The sequence below is a fragment of the Anas platyrhynchos genome, chromosome 3 (genome assembly GCF_047663525.1).
Source record: "Anas platyrhynchos isolate ZD024472 breed Pekin duck chromosome 3, IASCAAS_PekinDuck_T2T, whole genome shotgun sequence".
Classification (NCBI taxonomy): Eukaryota; Metazoa; Chordata; class Aves; order Anseriformes; family Anatidae; genus Anas; species Anas platyrhynchos.
In genome coordinates this window covers 86,034,466-86,053,266 of record NC_092589.1, presented here as the reverse complement: position 1 = coordinate 86,053,266, position 18,801 = coordinate 86,034,466, and the positions used below count along the sequence as shown (strand labels likewise).

The 18,801-nt window shown below is 35.2% G+C and overlaps 1 protein-coding gene across 1 annotated transcript in view; it reads left to right on the top strand.

The window, feature by feature from the left end:
- The window catches only part of BCKDHB (branched chain keto acid dehydrogenase E1 subunit beta), a 122,545-nt gene extending 104,003 nt beyond the window's left edge, over positions 1-18,542 (top strand). Inside the window, exons 10-11 of the mRNA XM_038177175.2 lie at positions 12,829-12,981; positions 18,212-18,542. Coding sequence (XP_038033103.2) covers positions 12,829-12,969 — 141 coding nt within the window. The 3' untranslated portion in view covers positions 12,970-12,981; positions 18,212-18,542. The remainder of the gene's footprint in view (positions 1-12,828; positions 12,982-18,211) is intronic.
- The last annotated feature ends 259 nt before the right edge of the window (positions 18,543-18,801 follow it).

Sequence of the window (18,801 nt, the reverse complement as noted above, 5' to 3'; positions counted from 1 at the left end):
AATGTAAACTCATGCCCACAGTGTCTGAAGGAATCCTTCTTATAGTTGTTAGCAGAATTGGTGGGCTGTATTTCTACTAGCTGACACAAGGAAAAAAGCAAAACAAAATACAAGGTCAACAAGAACAAGCACAATGAGAAAATCTTTTGTACCTTTTTTTTTTTTTTTTTCCCAACCTTGGTTTTCCTTCTTCATCATCTAAAATTCATCCTAAACACACAAAGTACTTGTTTTCTTCAGTTATTGTATTCTGATACAAATTTTTGTCAGGCTGATGTTTTCTTAAACTTAATATGTTACTGAATTTGCAAGGCTTTCTATAAAGAAAGTCTCTGTTGTGCCAGAATCAACCTCACAAATCCTAGCATAATAAAATCTTGACAGTACAAGAACTACAAGGTATATGATGAAATGCACTTTTAGAATGAAATCGTAGTAGATAGAGGTCTGAAAAAAAATTAACTTGTAAGAAGCTTCTAGCAGACTTTTTAAGTACTTAGTTAAATCTTAATAATCAATTTAGTTTCTTAGATACAAAAAAATAGAATTTCTCAATCACAGGTGGCCTACTGTTAATAGAGTGAAAACTCAAATCTTGTAATGAACATGGATGATGTTGAGATTTTCAGAAGCAGAAACAAGATGGAGTCTAATAATGTAAACTACAAGCTTACATAGCTAGGGACCGATAAGGTATATATATATATATTTGACATAACCATATAGCTTATTAGCTGAGCAAAAGAAAAAATCCATTTTGCTTAGTTACGTGCCACCAACACCATGCACTTGGAGAAAAGGGCAAGTGCATCTGAAGAGATGCTTACAGTAGAAATAGTAAGTATTTGTTTTGTTGTGGAAGGTACTGTTTTCGTGCAGAACATTGTATAGAAGTGTGGTTGATTAGTGTTAAAAAAAAAAAAAAGGCATTGAAACCAGACTGTGTGAGCTGTGAGGGTAGGTGGGTGCCGTGGAGAGCCTGCTTTATGAGTACCTTCACAGTGCCAAATGGGAATGAAGGCTACCAGAATGCAAGTCCTGTTCAAAAATTTAATGGGAATTAACTAAAGGTAACCATCACAGCTTGTTTTACTTGGAATACTGGGAACAAATGAATGACTTTAGGCTTGAAATTAGAAAAAGGGTTTTAAGATTGCTTGTCGTACAGCAGGAGCTGTGATTAAAAGAACGGTAACTACAGTATCACTCCAGTATGGTACAATGCAGTCAAATGTGATCTATTTATGATACCATCTGTGATAGCAGAGACTGAAGTTTCTGTTCTGAGACCTCATCAAGACCTATGTCCTTATGCTTTCTCAGAAGTTCTGAAAAGAAAAGCTGCTCAGTTGGACATGGCCTGGTGTGGTCTGAATTAGTAAAAGAAATTAAGACACGTGGGATGGTGGAAGCAGGAATTTCCCTGAATGGATAATCAGTGTTTAAAAATGCGTTTTGGTCTTGTGGTTGCACAGCTGGAAGAGAACATCAATATCATTGCACTTCATCCCTTACTTCTGCCACCAGAAGTGATGTTATGGGACAGGAATTGGCCAAACAGTGGGTTTGGCCACCAGCAAAGGAAAAGAACCTAAAGAAAACTCAGACTTCTACAGAGCTCTGCTTTTTGGTTTCTTCTTCTTTATGCTCCCTATTATATGTCATATATCCCAGCCTCTGTGACTGCAAATAGCTAGAGTTTATGCTACCATGTAATTACCGTACTGGATATGAGGTGAAACAAGAAGCCCAATGTTTTTCCAAAAGTATTTTAAATATTGAAAAAATCAATTGACATAGAGACCCTAATTCTTAAAGGATCCTGCTTTAATCTAATAATGTGGCTTTTTTTTTTTTTTCTTCTCTCCAGAGGAGGGAGATTGACTGATGTTTTCTGATTAAATTCTAAGAATCAGTCCTTCTAAACTTTGAAACAATCCCCATTCATACCATAGTTCTGTTTTATATTTGTGATATCAAAAGCCGTTTGTCTGTGTCTCCACTCCTCTGGAATGCAGTTTGTGTTGATAGATTAATCTCAGCAAAAATTTACCTACTGAATAAATAGAGAAATAACTTCCTAACTTAGATGAGGGAAATGTTTTGATTTTTTCTATTTAACAGTCACCTGGGGGAAGAGAAAATTTCAGCTGTGATGGGTTGCAATTTCCTTTTTTTGTTATATTACCAGTAGCTTATTTTTTTCATGGCAACTGTAATTTAAGTGACACTTTGTGTAACTGAAAAGAAGAAAACTCTGCTAGTTTCTTCAGGTTAACTAAGGCAGCAGTGTAGACATTTCACTTTTTACTCTATATCTTTATTAAGAAATCTCTATGCAATAGATAACATTGGAAGAGACGGGTTAGGTTACATAAAAGATTTACAGTTCTACATATACAGCAGGAAGTTCATTACTGGAGTGAAAATTAGAACTTCATAATTGATTTAATGTAAAAGTAAAGTTCACATCATCATTGTATGTGTATATGTGTGTGTATGTGTATTTTTAAAACGGCCAGTTCTAAAACATGCACCAAGTTAAATACTTGGTCTCGATCCAATGAAAACTGCAGTGAGACTCTCAGAATATACAGTTAACCTCTACAGTTACCTTCTACCTTTACGTCTCTTCAGTGTTTAAACATAACTAATTCTGTTGCACCTATTTGTGTTCTTAAATGTTGCTGCTGGGTACTTCACAGTTTCCATCCATTTGTTTTTATACCTGGAATTTATTGCCAGGTGACAGGTCAATCAGGTCAATAGTTTTTTAATTCTGGGATAAAAGTAAACTAAAATTTCAGAGCCTTTGAGATATATTGTTCATGGTCTTCATTTTTAGAGCAGTTCTTAAAGGAATAGATGAAATGTTAGCTTTTTTTGATAGTTGTATTAAATATCTTAAAATGAAAGTATTTGATTTACAGCACATCTCTTGTTCTATTATAACAGTTGCATTTACTTTTTCTAGATGGAAAAATTAATGAAGTATTATTTTCTTGTTTCCTTAAAGCTTTTTTTATTATTTCGTTGTCTCAACTAAGGAGAGTAATACCATTTTTTCTTTACAGTGCAATTTAGGCAATGTAGTGAAAAATAATTAAAGCTATCAAACAAGTACACATCTTGGGGAAAGAAGAAAAGCTAATTATTATAAGGAAGTTGTGCATAATTTCTTATAAAATTTTGAAGTTTTTTCATAAAATAATTCTTTCATGCTTTTTAAGCCAGCTTGTATCCAGTTTGCTCAATCCCTAGTGTATCATTCACTGTTAGAGTATTTTTCTACAGTAATCCTTTTTTACATTTGGTAAAAGCTTGTTGCATTTCTTTCCATATTTTTTTTTTTATTTTTGTAAAATAAAAATCGTCTCTCTATACTTAAAAGTCACTTATTTTTACCATTACATGACAGGATATTTAACATACTAATTTAAACTTTGCTGTAGAATACTTTTGTCTGTGGGTTTGAATCATCAAGCAGGTTCTATAAAATCTATAAATTAAATTAAAAACACCAGCTTGCTTTAAAGAATATGCTATAAAATTCCTTATACATCTGTTTCAAGTAATATAATATATCCCCCTCCCTTCCCTCTCCCCCCCCCCCCGTCCATCTCCCCGTATTCAAGATCATTTTACAAAGATGGTATTTTAAATAATGCAGTGGAAAACACTAGGTCCCACCTCTTCATGCGTGGAAGGGATCATTTCCTTTGTACTTGCTTCTCCCTGACTGATTTGGTTTGCAATAGTGGAATGTTTAACGATGGTCAATCAAAATGGCAGTAGTTTTTATTTTATGATGTCAAAAAAAAAAAAAAAAAAGCAAATGCTTTGGTATAAAATATCTTAAATTATTTAATACCAGAAGCTGAAATTACATTTCCTTATAATTTCATTAGAGTTTGTTGAGTGAAGTACTTCTGTTTTACTATTTTACTGAGCCAGATGTGCAGATTGACAAAGCTGTCTTTGCAAGAATCTCTGAGCTGCCTAAACAGCTGTAAAAATAAAAATACCACTCACTGGTTGTTAAAACTCTCAATAGTAAATCCTTCCAGTCACTTCTGGCACGTTGAGCTTAACTAAGTGATGTGCTTGCAAAGTATTTAATCGTGATTAGAATCACAATTTAGATTTAGATCATAGATGATCTAAAAGTACAAAATATGATTATAATGATAGGGTATTTCAAGCTTTGTGATTAAATGCTGTCAGATATAAGTAGAAGTCAGATGATCCTCTCTGAAAAATCTTAACAAATGATTATATTGCTTGTTCATGAGGGAAAATGACAATCTACAAATGTTTTTACATATACATAATTTTATGCAGGCATTTTAGCTCTGTTGATTTCACTTGGATTTTTCACCCATATTAACGTATGTATAGTGGTTTTCAAGATCATGGACTGAACAGATGAGTTAGCAATGCCGCTAATTAAATAAAACAAGTATCTTCAGATACTGTTGGGGCATAGTAACAAGTCTGTGGGACTTAGGGCAGGCTTTTAGAAAATATGTGGTCCTGGTGTAAAATAGTCATAATTGCTACTGGTCTGAAGAAACTGCAAAGTAATCTTGGGATTTACTATAGAATAACATAATGTCTAGTGGACGTGCTGTGAGGTTATTTGCTACTGTACAGAATTAGTAACTTCTATTTGAAGAGTTATATATGGGATTATAACTCTATAACTCTTATAAAGAGTAATATACGGGATATATGAAGTATAGCATACGTAATTTGAAAGACCTTAGGTAAGGTTTTTGTGGAGCTCTGCTACCAGGACTACTAAGCCACTGACAAAGACTGTAGTCCTAGCAGCTTCAAGTTAATACTGCTGCCATGAGTGTTTGTTGGAATGGTTGTGTTGTAAACTTGACAAGGAGAACTTTAATAACCCAATGCAAGACTGATGTTGTTTGTTAAGATTATTACTGTTCATTTGTGAAGCTAGCTGAAACTAAATTTGAAGGTAATCTTCAAAACAGTGTATGCATGAGAACCCAGCTCCATCAGACACATTGCTAAGATAACTGGTGTTGTCTTAACGCAAATAATGAAGCCTCAAAAGATGTAAAATAAGAAATAAGATATTCTTGAGTTCATATAAAATTTCTCCATGTGTAACAGGGCTATGTTGCATAAATGAATAGCGATGAGACCCTGTGTAAAATCTAAGGTAGACAAACTTGCCATTTAGTGTCTCCTGTCATCCATAAACTATTGAAGCTAGAGAAGTTAATTTTAGTTCTCCCTTCCTGAAATTACAGAACTCTTTACTGCTTATGAAATGTTCACTGTGAATTTAATGCTGTTTGCCTGTGAGCAGTTCATTTCAGTGTGTGAGCTACAAAAGGTATGACTTTATAAAAATAATGCATATGGATTTCAAAAATTAAATTCAGCTCATAGGAAGGACTCTGTCCTGAATTTCTGGTCAAATCTTCTTTCAGTATATTTACAGGTCCCAGAGGTACAAGTGACAATGAAGACAATATTATTCTCATTTGTTTTCCCTGTCTAATTATGCACATTCTTTTCTGTGAAATGGAAGTAATGAACTTGACAGAGTAAATTGGTTGTTTTTTAATATAAAGCAATTGCAAATGGTCTGGAAAAATATGCAACATAAACACGTTTCGGTGACTTAAAGGAATTTAAACATCCTTTCAATGTCATTAGTTTCATCAGCTAATGATGTGCCAAGAGCAAAACATGGAAATATGTATCTGCAACGTATCAACGATTATGGAAAAGTAATATTGGATTCTTTGTAGATAGCAACTTTCCAGAAAATGTTAATTTAATATTTCAATCTTTCTTTTTTTTTTTTTTTTAAACATTTATTTATTTATTTATTTTTACTTCTGCATGATAGAAAAAGAGCCTGTATTAACAGCATTGGCTTGTTGGTATGGAGCCACCCCATAGTGGCTGTAGTGATCTAACATCATTTTACGGGATTGCAGTTATGGCCATGGTACCAAATGTTGTATCCTGCCTGATGGGAACAGTTTTGAAAATACTTGATTTACTACATACAGATGTTTTTGTTCCTCCATTTCATATTGTCAGAGTTACTTCCACTTATATCATCTTAATTTTACATTGCTTGCAATTTAAACATCTTTTAAACATCTTTTTGTTCAAATTAATTCAGCATTTATTGGGAAAACTTTTAATTATGTGGTATATGGTAGAAATTTGTTTTCTAAATGTGTGTGTGTTTTAAATAAAAGAACTAGATATTACTCAGTACCTGTGTCCTTGTCTACTGTACCCCCCCAAATCACTGTATGTATTTCTTTTGATGAAGACAATATTTAAAGCAGACATGCTGCATGCTGTCCCTTTCCTTTCTGGTAAAGATCTTAATATAAATAACTCATATACCAAGCTTCCTTTTTTACTTTATTTATTTATTTTAACTTTGATGAGTATGATAATGCAACATCTCATAGATGATTTAAAACAGGCTGGATTAAGCGTTCCTGTTAAAATGCTGCATTGTGTTTTATATGTCTGGATTCTAAAAGTACTGTGTTCAATAATAATATATTCACTGTAAATAGATTCAATGCTCATTAGAAATAGATGAAGTGAATTTTTTATTTTATCATGATGGATGTAAGAGGGATATGAATTAACTGGAAATAAACTTGTTCATTTGATATTATAATACTTTATTTTTTATATTGGACTTCATCTATAAATATTGTTTTATGTGATTCAGTTCCACAGAGGCAATATTTACCATTAGTTGTTTTTTTTTTTTTTTTTTTTTTTTTTTTATGGTAACAAGCCAATGAGTTATATGAAACAGACACACATGCACACACCGGTGCTTCTTTCTGTTTTAATTGTTGATCTACTTCAGAGTAAAAATGTTATCTATTTGGAAATAATGAAATACATAATTTTAGCAGCAAACTATTTATTTGTATTTGATGGGATATTAATTATGTAAATTCAAAGAACTGGTAAGAAATAAACATTACAAGCCATGCTAAGTTAAAAAATAATTGTTTTAGCATGATCTCATAAAAAGCAAAAAGCTTTTTGATAGAATTAAGCAATAAAAAATATAACTGCAGAGTTCTTTGAGGAAAAAAAAATGTATTACTATTGCAACTAACAGGAGGAGGTTTATATAGTTATTTTAAGTCAAATATGACTAAGCCATTGGAAAAAAATGCTCTCTAAAAACCTAACCAAAACAAACATATCTTCACTTCAAAATGTCTCACGGGTGTATAGCACTTACGCAGCTCATAGAAGTGACTGTTCAGAAGTATGTAACACACACATGTTGTCAAAGCATATACTGTTTAACAACCTTCAGAATCTGGTGCTTGTAGCTGTCAGGGAAAGTACTGGTGCTATAATTGAGACATATGAAAGCTGGGGAACTTTTCTGATCTTGAAAGTAAACTGTTCAAATTAGTGTATTTTCATAAGCAGAAGCCGAAGAAAGACTTAATCTGTACTTAGCATTGATGTTGTTGCATGAAATCCACCTTTTATGGAACTGGCTTTTATCAACTGCCTCTTTGAAAATCTTTATCTAGGTTTCAATGTAAATAACTAAATAAATGAGCTCATCTTGCTAATTACTAGCCTAGAGTAGGATTCGTTTCATTCTTACAATAGTAGATAATACACAGCTGAAAATTTGTAGAATTTTCCTTCTGAAATATTATTTCAATAAATACTTAAAAAGATAAATCATTTAATATTCTACAGATGGCAAAATTCAAAATTCTTGTTGACAAAAAATTCGCAATTGAATTAAACTTTTGCTGAGTTCTTGGGTCTAAATTTTGCAGTTATTGTCTGCAGAAAAATAAATAATCCTGCCTCAGAATTTTCCTACAGTTTGTCTTATATAATTGACTTTAATCTTATGTTGAGTCTTATTTTTTTTTTTATAACAGCTGTAACACCAAAAGAAATATTAAAGCTCCATCCAGCTTGGTCTATTCATGTTAGTCTTTAAAATTGATTATTTTTTTGTTTGTTGTCTTACAGAAACTGAACACCTGTAGTGAAAAAAGGAGTTGTAAAATCAGTGTTGTCATATAGCAGCTTTATAGTCATGTGATGATGTTTAAGCTCTCTTCATCTTTGCTGAGTATCTGCAGTGTTGCAAAATAAGAATAGCATGGGAGAGACTCCTGGAACATAACATGTTACAGAAATAATTGATTTTTTAACAAAAGTTTTTCCAGTGTAGAGCATATTCTACAGAGTAGTAGAAATAATATATATATATAAATCCTACTTTTAATCCTTGTTAATAACCATATATGTTCCCTTCTAAGAATTTTTCTCTAACAAAAAATATTTCAGTTATAATAATTCTGTTGAATTTTGGGATCTAATAGATGCTCTACTTAATGAGTATGACTTTTTCATACTGCTTTTAAAAATTGAACTTTAAAGCATTTTACACTGAATCTGAAACCCCATATCTACTTCAAAAACATTTCCCTTTAAGATTTTTAATAGTCTTTCTTGAATAAGTAGAGCCTTATTGAAGCTTTTAAGCTTGCATTCCTTTACAGGGCAAGAACACTCCAGGCAGTACCAGCTCTTGTATGCCCAAGTGGTATTGAGTAAATCTGTTTCAAATATAAAATTTTGATCTTCTATCATTCTTTTAAACACTACAGCATACTTGTACTGGAAGGCTTGTATAATGTATGTCTTCTAATTACTCCCTAAAAAGAGCTGGATGTTTTATATTTAATATACTCAGTTATATTTCTCTACAGTGTGGTTGCACAGGTGCAAAAAATCTGGCACGACAATCTGTACAGCAGATGAGGCAGTATCATATTCTTCATCAGGTGACCCGTTGTTTCTCATGCAGTTTAACTTTCAACAGCAGCTGTGAACAAGAGTCCATATAAAATAGGCGTTTTGATGGGCTGATCAAAGGGAAGATGAGTTAGAAATATGTCCACAGACTATTTTTTGTATTAGCATCCAGCTTTTGCTAACACTATGATTCTTCTGAGTATAATGCCATCTAATGAAGAGCATCATCTCATTTGCTTAGATTGCAGTTGTTAAATGAATGCCATCAAGCTCCCTGTTTCATAATCTGTAACTATGTGAAAAAGTTTCCTTTGCTTTAAATTTAAAGGACTCAACTGAATGTATTGTTCCAGAGATTAGAACTGACCCCATGACCTGATAAATTGTGTTAGTTATATTTCAAGCAAAACTGGCACCAAACCTAATTATAGACCAAAATAATCAAAGGCCCCAGTTCTAGAGAAGACTTGTTGCCTATCTAAATGTATCTAAAGCACTGCTGATAAAGAAGTAGCATCTTCTATCAAACTAGCCTATATGTTTTGGAGAAAAAAAAATAATACTTTCTCCCTCTAAGTCAGCTTATGATGAAATTTTCCTAAGCCTGTTTTCTGTGACTGTTCAAATGCAAAATGTGTGGATTTGTGACTTTTTTGGGTGTGTGGGGGACCAAATACTTAGCATATGGCAGGAAGATCTGTGATTCTGTATGTAAATCCAGCTATCCTACAATAAGCACATTGAAAATTGTAAAAACATTAACCTCATTATATTTTGAATGAGAACCATGATGCTGAAGTCAAGTATTTTCCAAACTCCTAGCAAGATCAAGACTCTTGCCTCTTTACAATACTTCTACATTGTGAAGTAAGAGTGCTGTAATCTGCATTTTCTTGATTGTTTTCAGGTACCTTCTTCTAATAACTTTATGCTCCACCTTCTGGATTACAAATTTGTTTACAGTCTTAAAAACAAGCAAGCAAAAATTTAGAAGCATTTCTTTGCAATTTGCTCTTACCAATATTCTTGCAAATATTGTCAGTAAATCTGTAGATCAAGTAATGTCAATTGAATCATTTTCCTTTTGCTAGGTCTGCAGCATTTCTGTTTCTCATCATTGCCTTTGTGGGATTTATTCCAGGAAGCTCCATAACCAACACATCATCTGACTCAGACACTGCATTCATAATATATATGCATCAATAATCTAACAATCCTCTGTGAAATATGTCTATAGGATTTACGTTATGATATTAGGTATGCAAGGTAAGGAAAAAATACATTTTAAGACTGATGGTACTCTGAAAACTGTAAGCAGTTTATTCAGGATATTGTTAATGCAAATTTTACCAATCTTTTAGGGAAATTACTTTTCGAGGAAAATTACTTTATTACAATGTGACATTCTTTGTGTGATGCTGTTATAATCAAAGTCACTTGGGTGTGAAGCTTCTTGAAGATGTGTTGACATCTGTCAGGTGAGGTGCAAGTTCATTCCTTTATAGGTTTGGCTGGGGGTTTGGGCCTGTTTTTTTCTGCCTCTGAAATACTTGACTCGTACAGTGGAATCCCTTAGATGAACTTCTACAAACACACACTATTACCTCCAGAAAAACAATGCAAGAGAATTGTGCATACATGTCAACACACAGACAATAGCTCAGACAGACTTGCAGATTTCTTCCACCTTTATTTTTGTTTTTGATGGTATCTGACAATACATCAGTCTGCTCATCTCAGCTACTCTCTCTGACTTTGCGGAGGCAAGGCAATCCACATAGCTCTGGCAGCTGTAAAAGTTTCAAAACTTTTGTATATATTCAAACTGAAAGGAATTGCTGAGCTTTAAAACCACATGAAATTGTTTGTAACAGCAGTTATGGGTTCTTCATAAAGAAAAAGAACAAGAAGTGGAGTTCTGAAAAGTCTTATGACTTCATTGTTATTCTGTATTAAATAAAATACAGATATCTTCCATAAAAAGAAATACTTGCAAATATTTTACGTGACTTGGCTTTGCAAGATGAGATTAATACTTACAGCCAAGCCTGGGGGTTGATTCAGGGGAGGATAGCACCTCGCCAGTTGCAGACAGTATCTCTGTTGACTGGTTGGGCTACTGAAGGTACAGGGCTGGTCTCTGCATGGATGCCCAATGTATGGGGAATATTGCAGTGAATATTTTCAATGCACTGTAGTGAACTTTCTGTACTTTATTTGGGATGGGCCATTACCGCAGAACTGGTTGTGACATTAAACAAAGATCTGTCCTGTGTAGTGATCCAGTGAAAGTCTAACAGTCGGGTGTGGAACTGGGAAGCTGTGGGTCTAGAATACACCTGTGTGGTTTGGTGTAGTCTCATGGATGGTCTGGGTTGGCAAATTTTTATGGATTTTCCCAAAGCTATTGCTTTGTCGTATTTGTCAGTCACAGCATGGGAAGTAAAGGCTGATTACTGTCAAAAATACCCTTGCCAGCAGGTTGGGGTGGTACATTATGATAGGACTCATGGACAGGTAAAGGATTTAATATACTCTTCTTCCCAGTATTTTGTACTAACATGGATCTTTCACTTTACAAGTAAAAGCAAGGATGAGCCTGAAAATGGGTCTCAAAAAATCTTGTTACTGGTTGCATATATCTTTACCTCAGACACATTCAGACTCTGAAGCTTTCTAGGTGGGTTAGTTTGCTATTAAATGTGACAATGCTGTATGCAATCTCATAACCTCCTGAATATTTTGCTTCCATCAACTTCAAATAAATACGTCCATTCACACTGCACAGAAATGGTAGCTGGAGAAAAACCATTCATGATGTGTTATGGGTGCCTTCTGTGCTGCCATGTATCACGATGTACAGAAAGAATAGTATGTTAAGAGTTAGGCTGCCATTGATTGCAAGGCAACATTCATTCAAAACAGTTCATCAGTTTGAGAACGTACTTAGCACTTTGCTGCTGAAAAGCATAACTGTTTGACTGTTTTCTTTGTGTACCTGGTAGAAAAGGACTGGTAGATGATACTTTACCTTCTATTTTGTTGAGCCAAATACAGAGGAAGTTGGCCAGGATGTCTCAGTTGCTGTGATCTGTAAGGGAGAGTCCGGGAAAAGGCGTGTTTTGTCTCTTCATTTGTCTGCTCTGGAAAGTAGACACATATGTTAAAGATGTGGGGGAAAATGAGATGATAATCAGCATTGACATTGATTTGATCTCACGGAAGTATTACTGCGTCCACATTTTGCCAGTTGTCATGGTCCATGTCTTCGCTCTTCTATTTGAGACCCCCCTGTATGTTTGGTTATTAAAGCTGGTAACACTTCACACATATTTCCACGGGTTATTTTCAGATTAATGTGATGCAAAGTTTGTGCCTTAGTAGGCTGAGTAAAGAAACTCTCCCAATTGCCAAATCTGATTTCTGAACAGAACACAAGTTGTGTTTATTTGTGTAGAGCATAGATTTGACTCAAGGGTTGGAGATGTGGAAATACATTCAAGTTCAAATTCATAATTTCCACGACTGCTTAGCACTTCTCAGACAGAGCCTTAATTACCTAAGGGTTCAAAGAAGTTTAAATATGATACTTGTGTATCCAACAAATAACGTGCACTCTTAGGTTACGTAATTCTTCTGTTTGTTTAAAAGTGGCACAGGAAAGAAACCCTTTATTCCTTTGTTCCTAAAATATTTTTTTCTTGGCAGCATTTTTCTGGATGTATAGCAGATGTACTAAATATAACCTGCCTACAGTTTAATGCGGCACACATGTAGAAAATGAAAATAACATTAATAGAAAATTGTTATTTTAATATGGACCTGTGGGCAAAAGGAAGTAATGTTCTGGTCTGGAATACTTATGCTGTGATATAAATAGAAGGTTTCAGTTTCCAGGACTGTCAGTCTGGCAAAGTTCATTTGACCTCAATTTGTGATGCAAGACTCCTGCAAATAATGGCCTCACTAACATTTATTCTATATTTCTGTTAATAGGAGGAATGCTTTCTGAATTTGGAGGCTCCTATTTCAAGAGTCTGTGGCTATGACACTCCTTTCCCTCACATCTTCGAGCCTTTCTACATCCCAGACAAATGGAAATGCTATGATGCTCTTCGAAAAATGATTAACTACTGATCAGTAATACAGGTGAGAAATGAACTATGTCTTACATTGACAGTTTGCCTGTAAAATGTTCCAACAGGGTGATTGCAAGGTCTGGGGATAAGGTACTGCTCCTTTATTTTTCTTTAACAAGAATCACAGATATAATCACAGAATAGTTTGGGTTGGAAGGGACCTTAAAGATCATCTAGTTCCAACCCCCCTGCCACGGGCAGGGACACCTCCCGCCAGACCAGGTTGCCCAGGGCTCCCATCCAGCTTGGCCTTGAACACCCCCAGGGATGGGGCATCCACAGCTTCTCTGGGCAGCCTGTTCCAGTCCCTCAACTTCTGAGGGATGAATTTCCTCTAATCTAAATCTCCCCTCTTTTAGTTTAAAACCATTTCCCCTTGTCCTACCACTATCTGCTCATGTAAAAAGTTGCTCTCCATCTTTTATTATAAACCCCGTTTAAGGTCTGAGTGGCCACAGTGAAAGGTCCTTGGACCTTTATCTTCTCCAGACTGAAAGTCCCCAGCTCTCTCAGCCTGTCTTCATAGGAGAGGTGCTCCAGCCCTCATCATCTTTGTGGCCCTACTCTGGACCCGCTCTAACAGGTCCACATCCTTGTTATGCTGGGGGGGCCCCAGACCTGGATGCAGGGCTCCAAGTGGGGCCTCGTGAGGGCATAGTACAGGGGGACATGACTTTGGGCCTTCAGTCTGAAAAGTGTCCAAATATTTTTTAGTAGTGCCATGGAAGTCAGCGTTTGAAATGAATTACCTTCCTTAATCGATCAGAAAATTAAATGTCTTATATCCTGAGAAATAAGATCAGGTATATTTAAAGACAGTTATTTCGTAGGCAAAGCATATTGTTAAACTGTATGATTTTTCATTCTTCAGGGTTGTCTTGTAATCCTGTGAGGTACTAGTAAGTCTTGATCTACACTGAATATATGCACTGCATTACAAGGATACACAGAGCACTGAAGATGTGTGAAGCATTTGCAATGTTTTGCAGTTCTATTCAAATATGGTTATAAGGCTTATATTTAATATTTAATCTAAAAAACATTCTTCTGTATAACTTTTAGGTAATCTGATCACATACAGATATTTCTATTTGCAGAGCCCTCCAGGCATCTAGTCTGTGAAGTAATTTATTTATATTACGTGTTCATTAATCACAGTCTGTATTGTCTTAGTCTTTGATTTCATTCTAATATCATACTAAGAAGTATTCTGCTGTGCATTGGCCAACCATGACTTCAGAAAGTATTGGGTGTTGTTCTCATAAAAGTTTGTGTTTAATGACCCAAGCTTAATCATCAGGAAATATATCCATTGTCTTCTGAACTTCCTTTAATTAAACAGATCAAGTAGCATAGTTTTTGACATTGAGACTCCATGGGTCTTGTAATTCTAAACCCAAAAGAGAAACAAAACCAAAAACACACGAAAAACCAACTGGCCAGTTTGCTTCTGGAGTAAGGAGATCTTGTGATATGTTAAGGGGATTTTTAGCTGTTGACACTGAAGACCGCGGTCCAAGGTAGGCCCTATATTAGGGGCGCCCTCTTGTGTCCACTCTATCTATACGTAAAGCTGTGAATTAAATTAGAACCCGGCAGAGAAGATGGTCAATACCTTAATGTTAATCCCATTTGTACACATATTTCGTTTCAGGATGACTTTTTGCATTTCACTATCTTCGTTTCCCTTGGTAGCTGAAAGTTGAGTTCCTGTTTGTAACATGGGAAAGCTACCAATGAGACAGCATCTCCAAAAAAATAATGTCATTTCACTTAGAATATTTCTCCAAAATCACACATTATTGACATGCCGCAGCATTTCAGGCTTAAAACTGAAGAATGTTGTAAACTATTTTGTAGAGGTAAATGCTGTCTTTTTCACAACAATTCCCCCTGCCTTTTATCTGAGTTGAACATATTAGAGAGTTATTTTCTTTTTTCATTTTGCACCTCTGCACTGCAGTCAGTGAAGCTGTCCTAAAGAGAATGAGATGTCTGTACTCTTTCAGGCAAGTTACTGGGCCATGCTAGTTAGCCTTTAATCTTTTCCATTCCAAAGCAAACCCAAAAGACCAAATATTCTTAGTGCTATCTAAACAGAAACAGACAAACCAAGGAAAAATGGGTGGTTCAGAGACTTAATTTAACCCCCTACATTGGATGCTAACGTGAGGGATGTATGAGAAGAAAGAACTGTGATTGCAGTGAATTTGCACAAAGTCCAATTTCTACACTTGAAGTTTATCCTAAACCTTCCTGTGAAGGTAATATTGACTAAAACTTGGAAATGTCACCTGCATTATTTGTTTGTGTGCTCTGCTATGTACTTGGTCTTACGTGCTTGTCCAACACAGCATTTCAGTTGATCTTCATTCCACCATCTGCTCCTCAGAGTTTGCATATAGGGTAGTACCTTTATGTCTTTGAGGAATGGAAGCACTGCTCGAGCATTGCTGCTTCTTGTACTCAGTGTAACGTTCATTAGTGAGGTTACTTGATATCAGTCTGGACTGATGAGGTTAATGTGTTTTCCAAATCATGTCATATACAGGAAGATGGGCATCTCTTCTCAGAAGTGGTGCTACAGTTTGTGTGGACTTGAAGATGACCATAATTCTTCTGCATGTTGGAGAAGTTGGGCCCCTTCTTGTTCTACTGCTGGAGAGAAAGAGGAGCTAGTAGTTCCCTGTGGTGGAGAGAGATACAGGGCTGGCTTTAGAGTTACAGAAATGGCAAAGCTGGAAAAGTTGTTGCTTTGCTTATGTTTCAAGTCATTCCTGTGAATGCAATGTGGTGGCATGTCTGGCTGTTTTCTTCTTTATTCCTCTTAATCGGCATTTTACTAGAACTTGCTTCATCCATTGCTTTCAGGCAGGATGTAGGGGGAAAAAAAGCAAGTGATAAACAAGCTGTCAAATACATCTGTGACATATATCGGATCGTCCTTTCTCAGATGGCCTGACATCTCTTTTGTTTGATATTGAAGTTTCATCTGAAGTGATAGAAAATTCACTCACTACGTTGTGACTGGGGCTAATGCAGGGTCTCAAGCTGGATGCTACAGTCAGTCATTTTTGAACACAGCCTTATTATCTTAATGTATACTTGGTTTTATTCAACCTGTGCTGACAATGTCTCACACACACACATAGTTGCTTATCTTGAGGTTGACAGTACAGATCATTTTCCTGCTCAAAGACAGTTTGACAGTGTGTACTGTAGAGCTTGCCAATGACAGGCAAGAGCAAAATCTGTATCTTTCAGCAGCTTCTTAGTTATTAAAATTTATAGCTATGTTAGTTATAAGAGAAATAGCTTCCAGGTAGGCAGCTGTGTTCCAGACAGCTCTTTGTAGTTGGAAGAAAAGATAAAGAGAAAAAAATCAGTGAGATTAAGATGGATACACATTTCCTGGATAGCTGGAATGGTGTCTGTGCTCATTTGAGGAGGAAGAAAAAAAAAGAGAGAGAGAAAAAGAAGAAACAGAAAGAAGGTAACCAACAATGTTATAAGATACACTCTCATGGTACTCAAATATATGAAGGGGTGGCTGTAGCAAATAGCCAAGTGGTTTTCTGTTACCTTTGCAGCTTTTTTGACCACATCTGCATATTCTTGTTTATTGTAAAATTATTAATTTTTAAGCTGTTAACAGTTCACCTGCCTATGAGTTTGTGTGTGTGAGGTGTGTGTAGAGACAACATTGCTGTTACAAATTCAGCCTCTAAAATTATCACGTTACCACACTGTTAACTTCATTGTGGAACTATTTTTTATGGAAAGTTTAAGCATGGTGCTTAAAGGTTAAGTGATGTTAGGGAATGAAAGGGATAGATTTGAATTTATTTTTATTTTCAAGCATGTATTTGAGGTGTTGTCAATCATAGAATCACAGAATATCCCGAGTTGGAAGGGATCCATAAAGATCATCGAGTTCAACTCCTGGCACCACACAGGTCTACCCCAAAATTCAGACCATGTGACTAAGTGCACAGTCCAAATGCTTCTGAAAGTCTGACAGGCTTGGTGCTGTGACTACATCTCTGGGGAGCCTATATTGTCAACATCCAATATATTTTGCTCAGAACCAGTGCTGCAGTTGGGAGAGGCTTGCAAATGACAGCAAGGCTTGCCCTTTCTCTGCCAGTAAGTTGTCCTGGGAATCAGGAAGGGACCTGTTAGATACTTAGGTTAGTAGCTGTTCTTTGCAGGCAGTTACTGTTCTTGTTTTAGGCAGTGCCTCATAAATATTAACTTTGAGGCACAGGAAAAATATCGCTCCTCCCTGTTTGATGAATAAAATGAGAGACTATGGAAGATCATTTCTTTTTAACCTGAGACTAACTACCATTTTTTTTCAACTCAGAATCCTAAATGTTGCAGGCTAGGCAGCCTGTCTTTCATGCTGCACCATCTGCAACACATAGAATAAACAACCTCCAGAGGCTTGAATAGAACACAGCATTCCTGATTTATAATGTTTTCCTGCTGGATGGCAAAAAGCATGAAAATGGCCAGTAAATCATATCTTATTCACAGCTAGGGAGCAATCCAAATAAAAGATAACAGTCTTACTAGTGCTATGTGTTAAGATAGCTGTTGCAAGACTGTACTTAGGGATTTTAGTCTTGCATCCAAACCTTCCTAAGAATCCATGCAAAATCAGGAATATTTAATATTGTTGTTTTTTTAAACAACAACAAAAAATAGGAAAGGTATTGACTACAGTCGACTACAAGACCCCTCATGACTGTAATAGCAGATGGATAGAATATCTCTTAGAGCTTTAACAAACAACACATGACTCTGCTTAACATACTAGAGCACAATGGAAGATAATTCATCATAAGGTTTTTGTATAAATGGTAGTAATTAGTATTGTCATGACACTAGACATCAGTTGCAGCATTTTTAATTTCTATCTACTTTGACAGCTTTAACTTTTAATAACAATTTTAAAACATAAGAAGTAAACATCTTGTTAAATTAGCTTACTATTTTTATCTTGAATTAAGTGGACAAGGATGGTGTTCACCTCACATCTGCATAGTTAGCCACACTGGAGCAAAACATCTTTTTTGTTTGTTTGTTTTGTTTTTATTTTTTAATTTTAAATATACCAGGGAGGACATAATAAATTTTAAAAGTAAGATTACCTTGCTTGGAGAGTGTTGGGTGTTTAAATTGTGGATATTATGTTCAGCCTTAAGATCTGTAATTTCTTTTATCTTCTTCTGCAGAGACAAGAAGAAGAACGGGAAAATACTGAAGTCTTCTTCATAACTCTTGACACTAAGAACTTTCAGTTTTGGAATTCACATAGCAAACTATTTTTTTCTGAACTCAACTGTTCTTAATATTTATCTAGGTTAATTTTCAGTAAGTTCAAATCCTCATTAATTAAGAAATCAGTGATGGACAGGTGATTGCTATAATAAGTGGTATCAGATGTATTTAAAGATAACTCCAGATGTTCTATGAATATTAGACATTGCAATATTTCACTAGGTTAAAACTTAATTGTGTAAATATTAGAAGTGGGATTTTATTCAATAAAACATATTATGCACATGTTGTCTCTTGGTTTTGTTATTGTTTTGGGAAAACCCAAAGAAGTTATTTGAATGCAATTGTATTTTCAACAAAATAAATCTTGGACAGCCAGACCCACTTGTGCATTTGGTTTGACTGAGACCTCCTTTAACCTGTGCCATTAGCTGCTTTTCAGTAGAGTTGGCTTCATGTAACGCGGTCCCAAATACTGATTATCCTTTCTGAAAGGGAAATGAAAACTACATTTTTTTTTTCTTGAGAAGGGAGGAGAGATTTT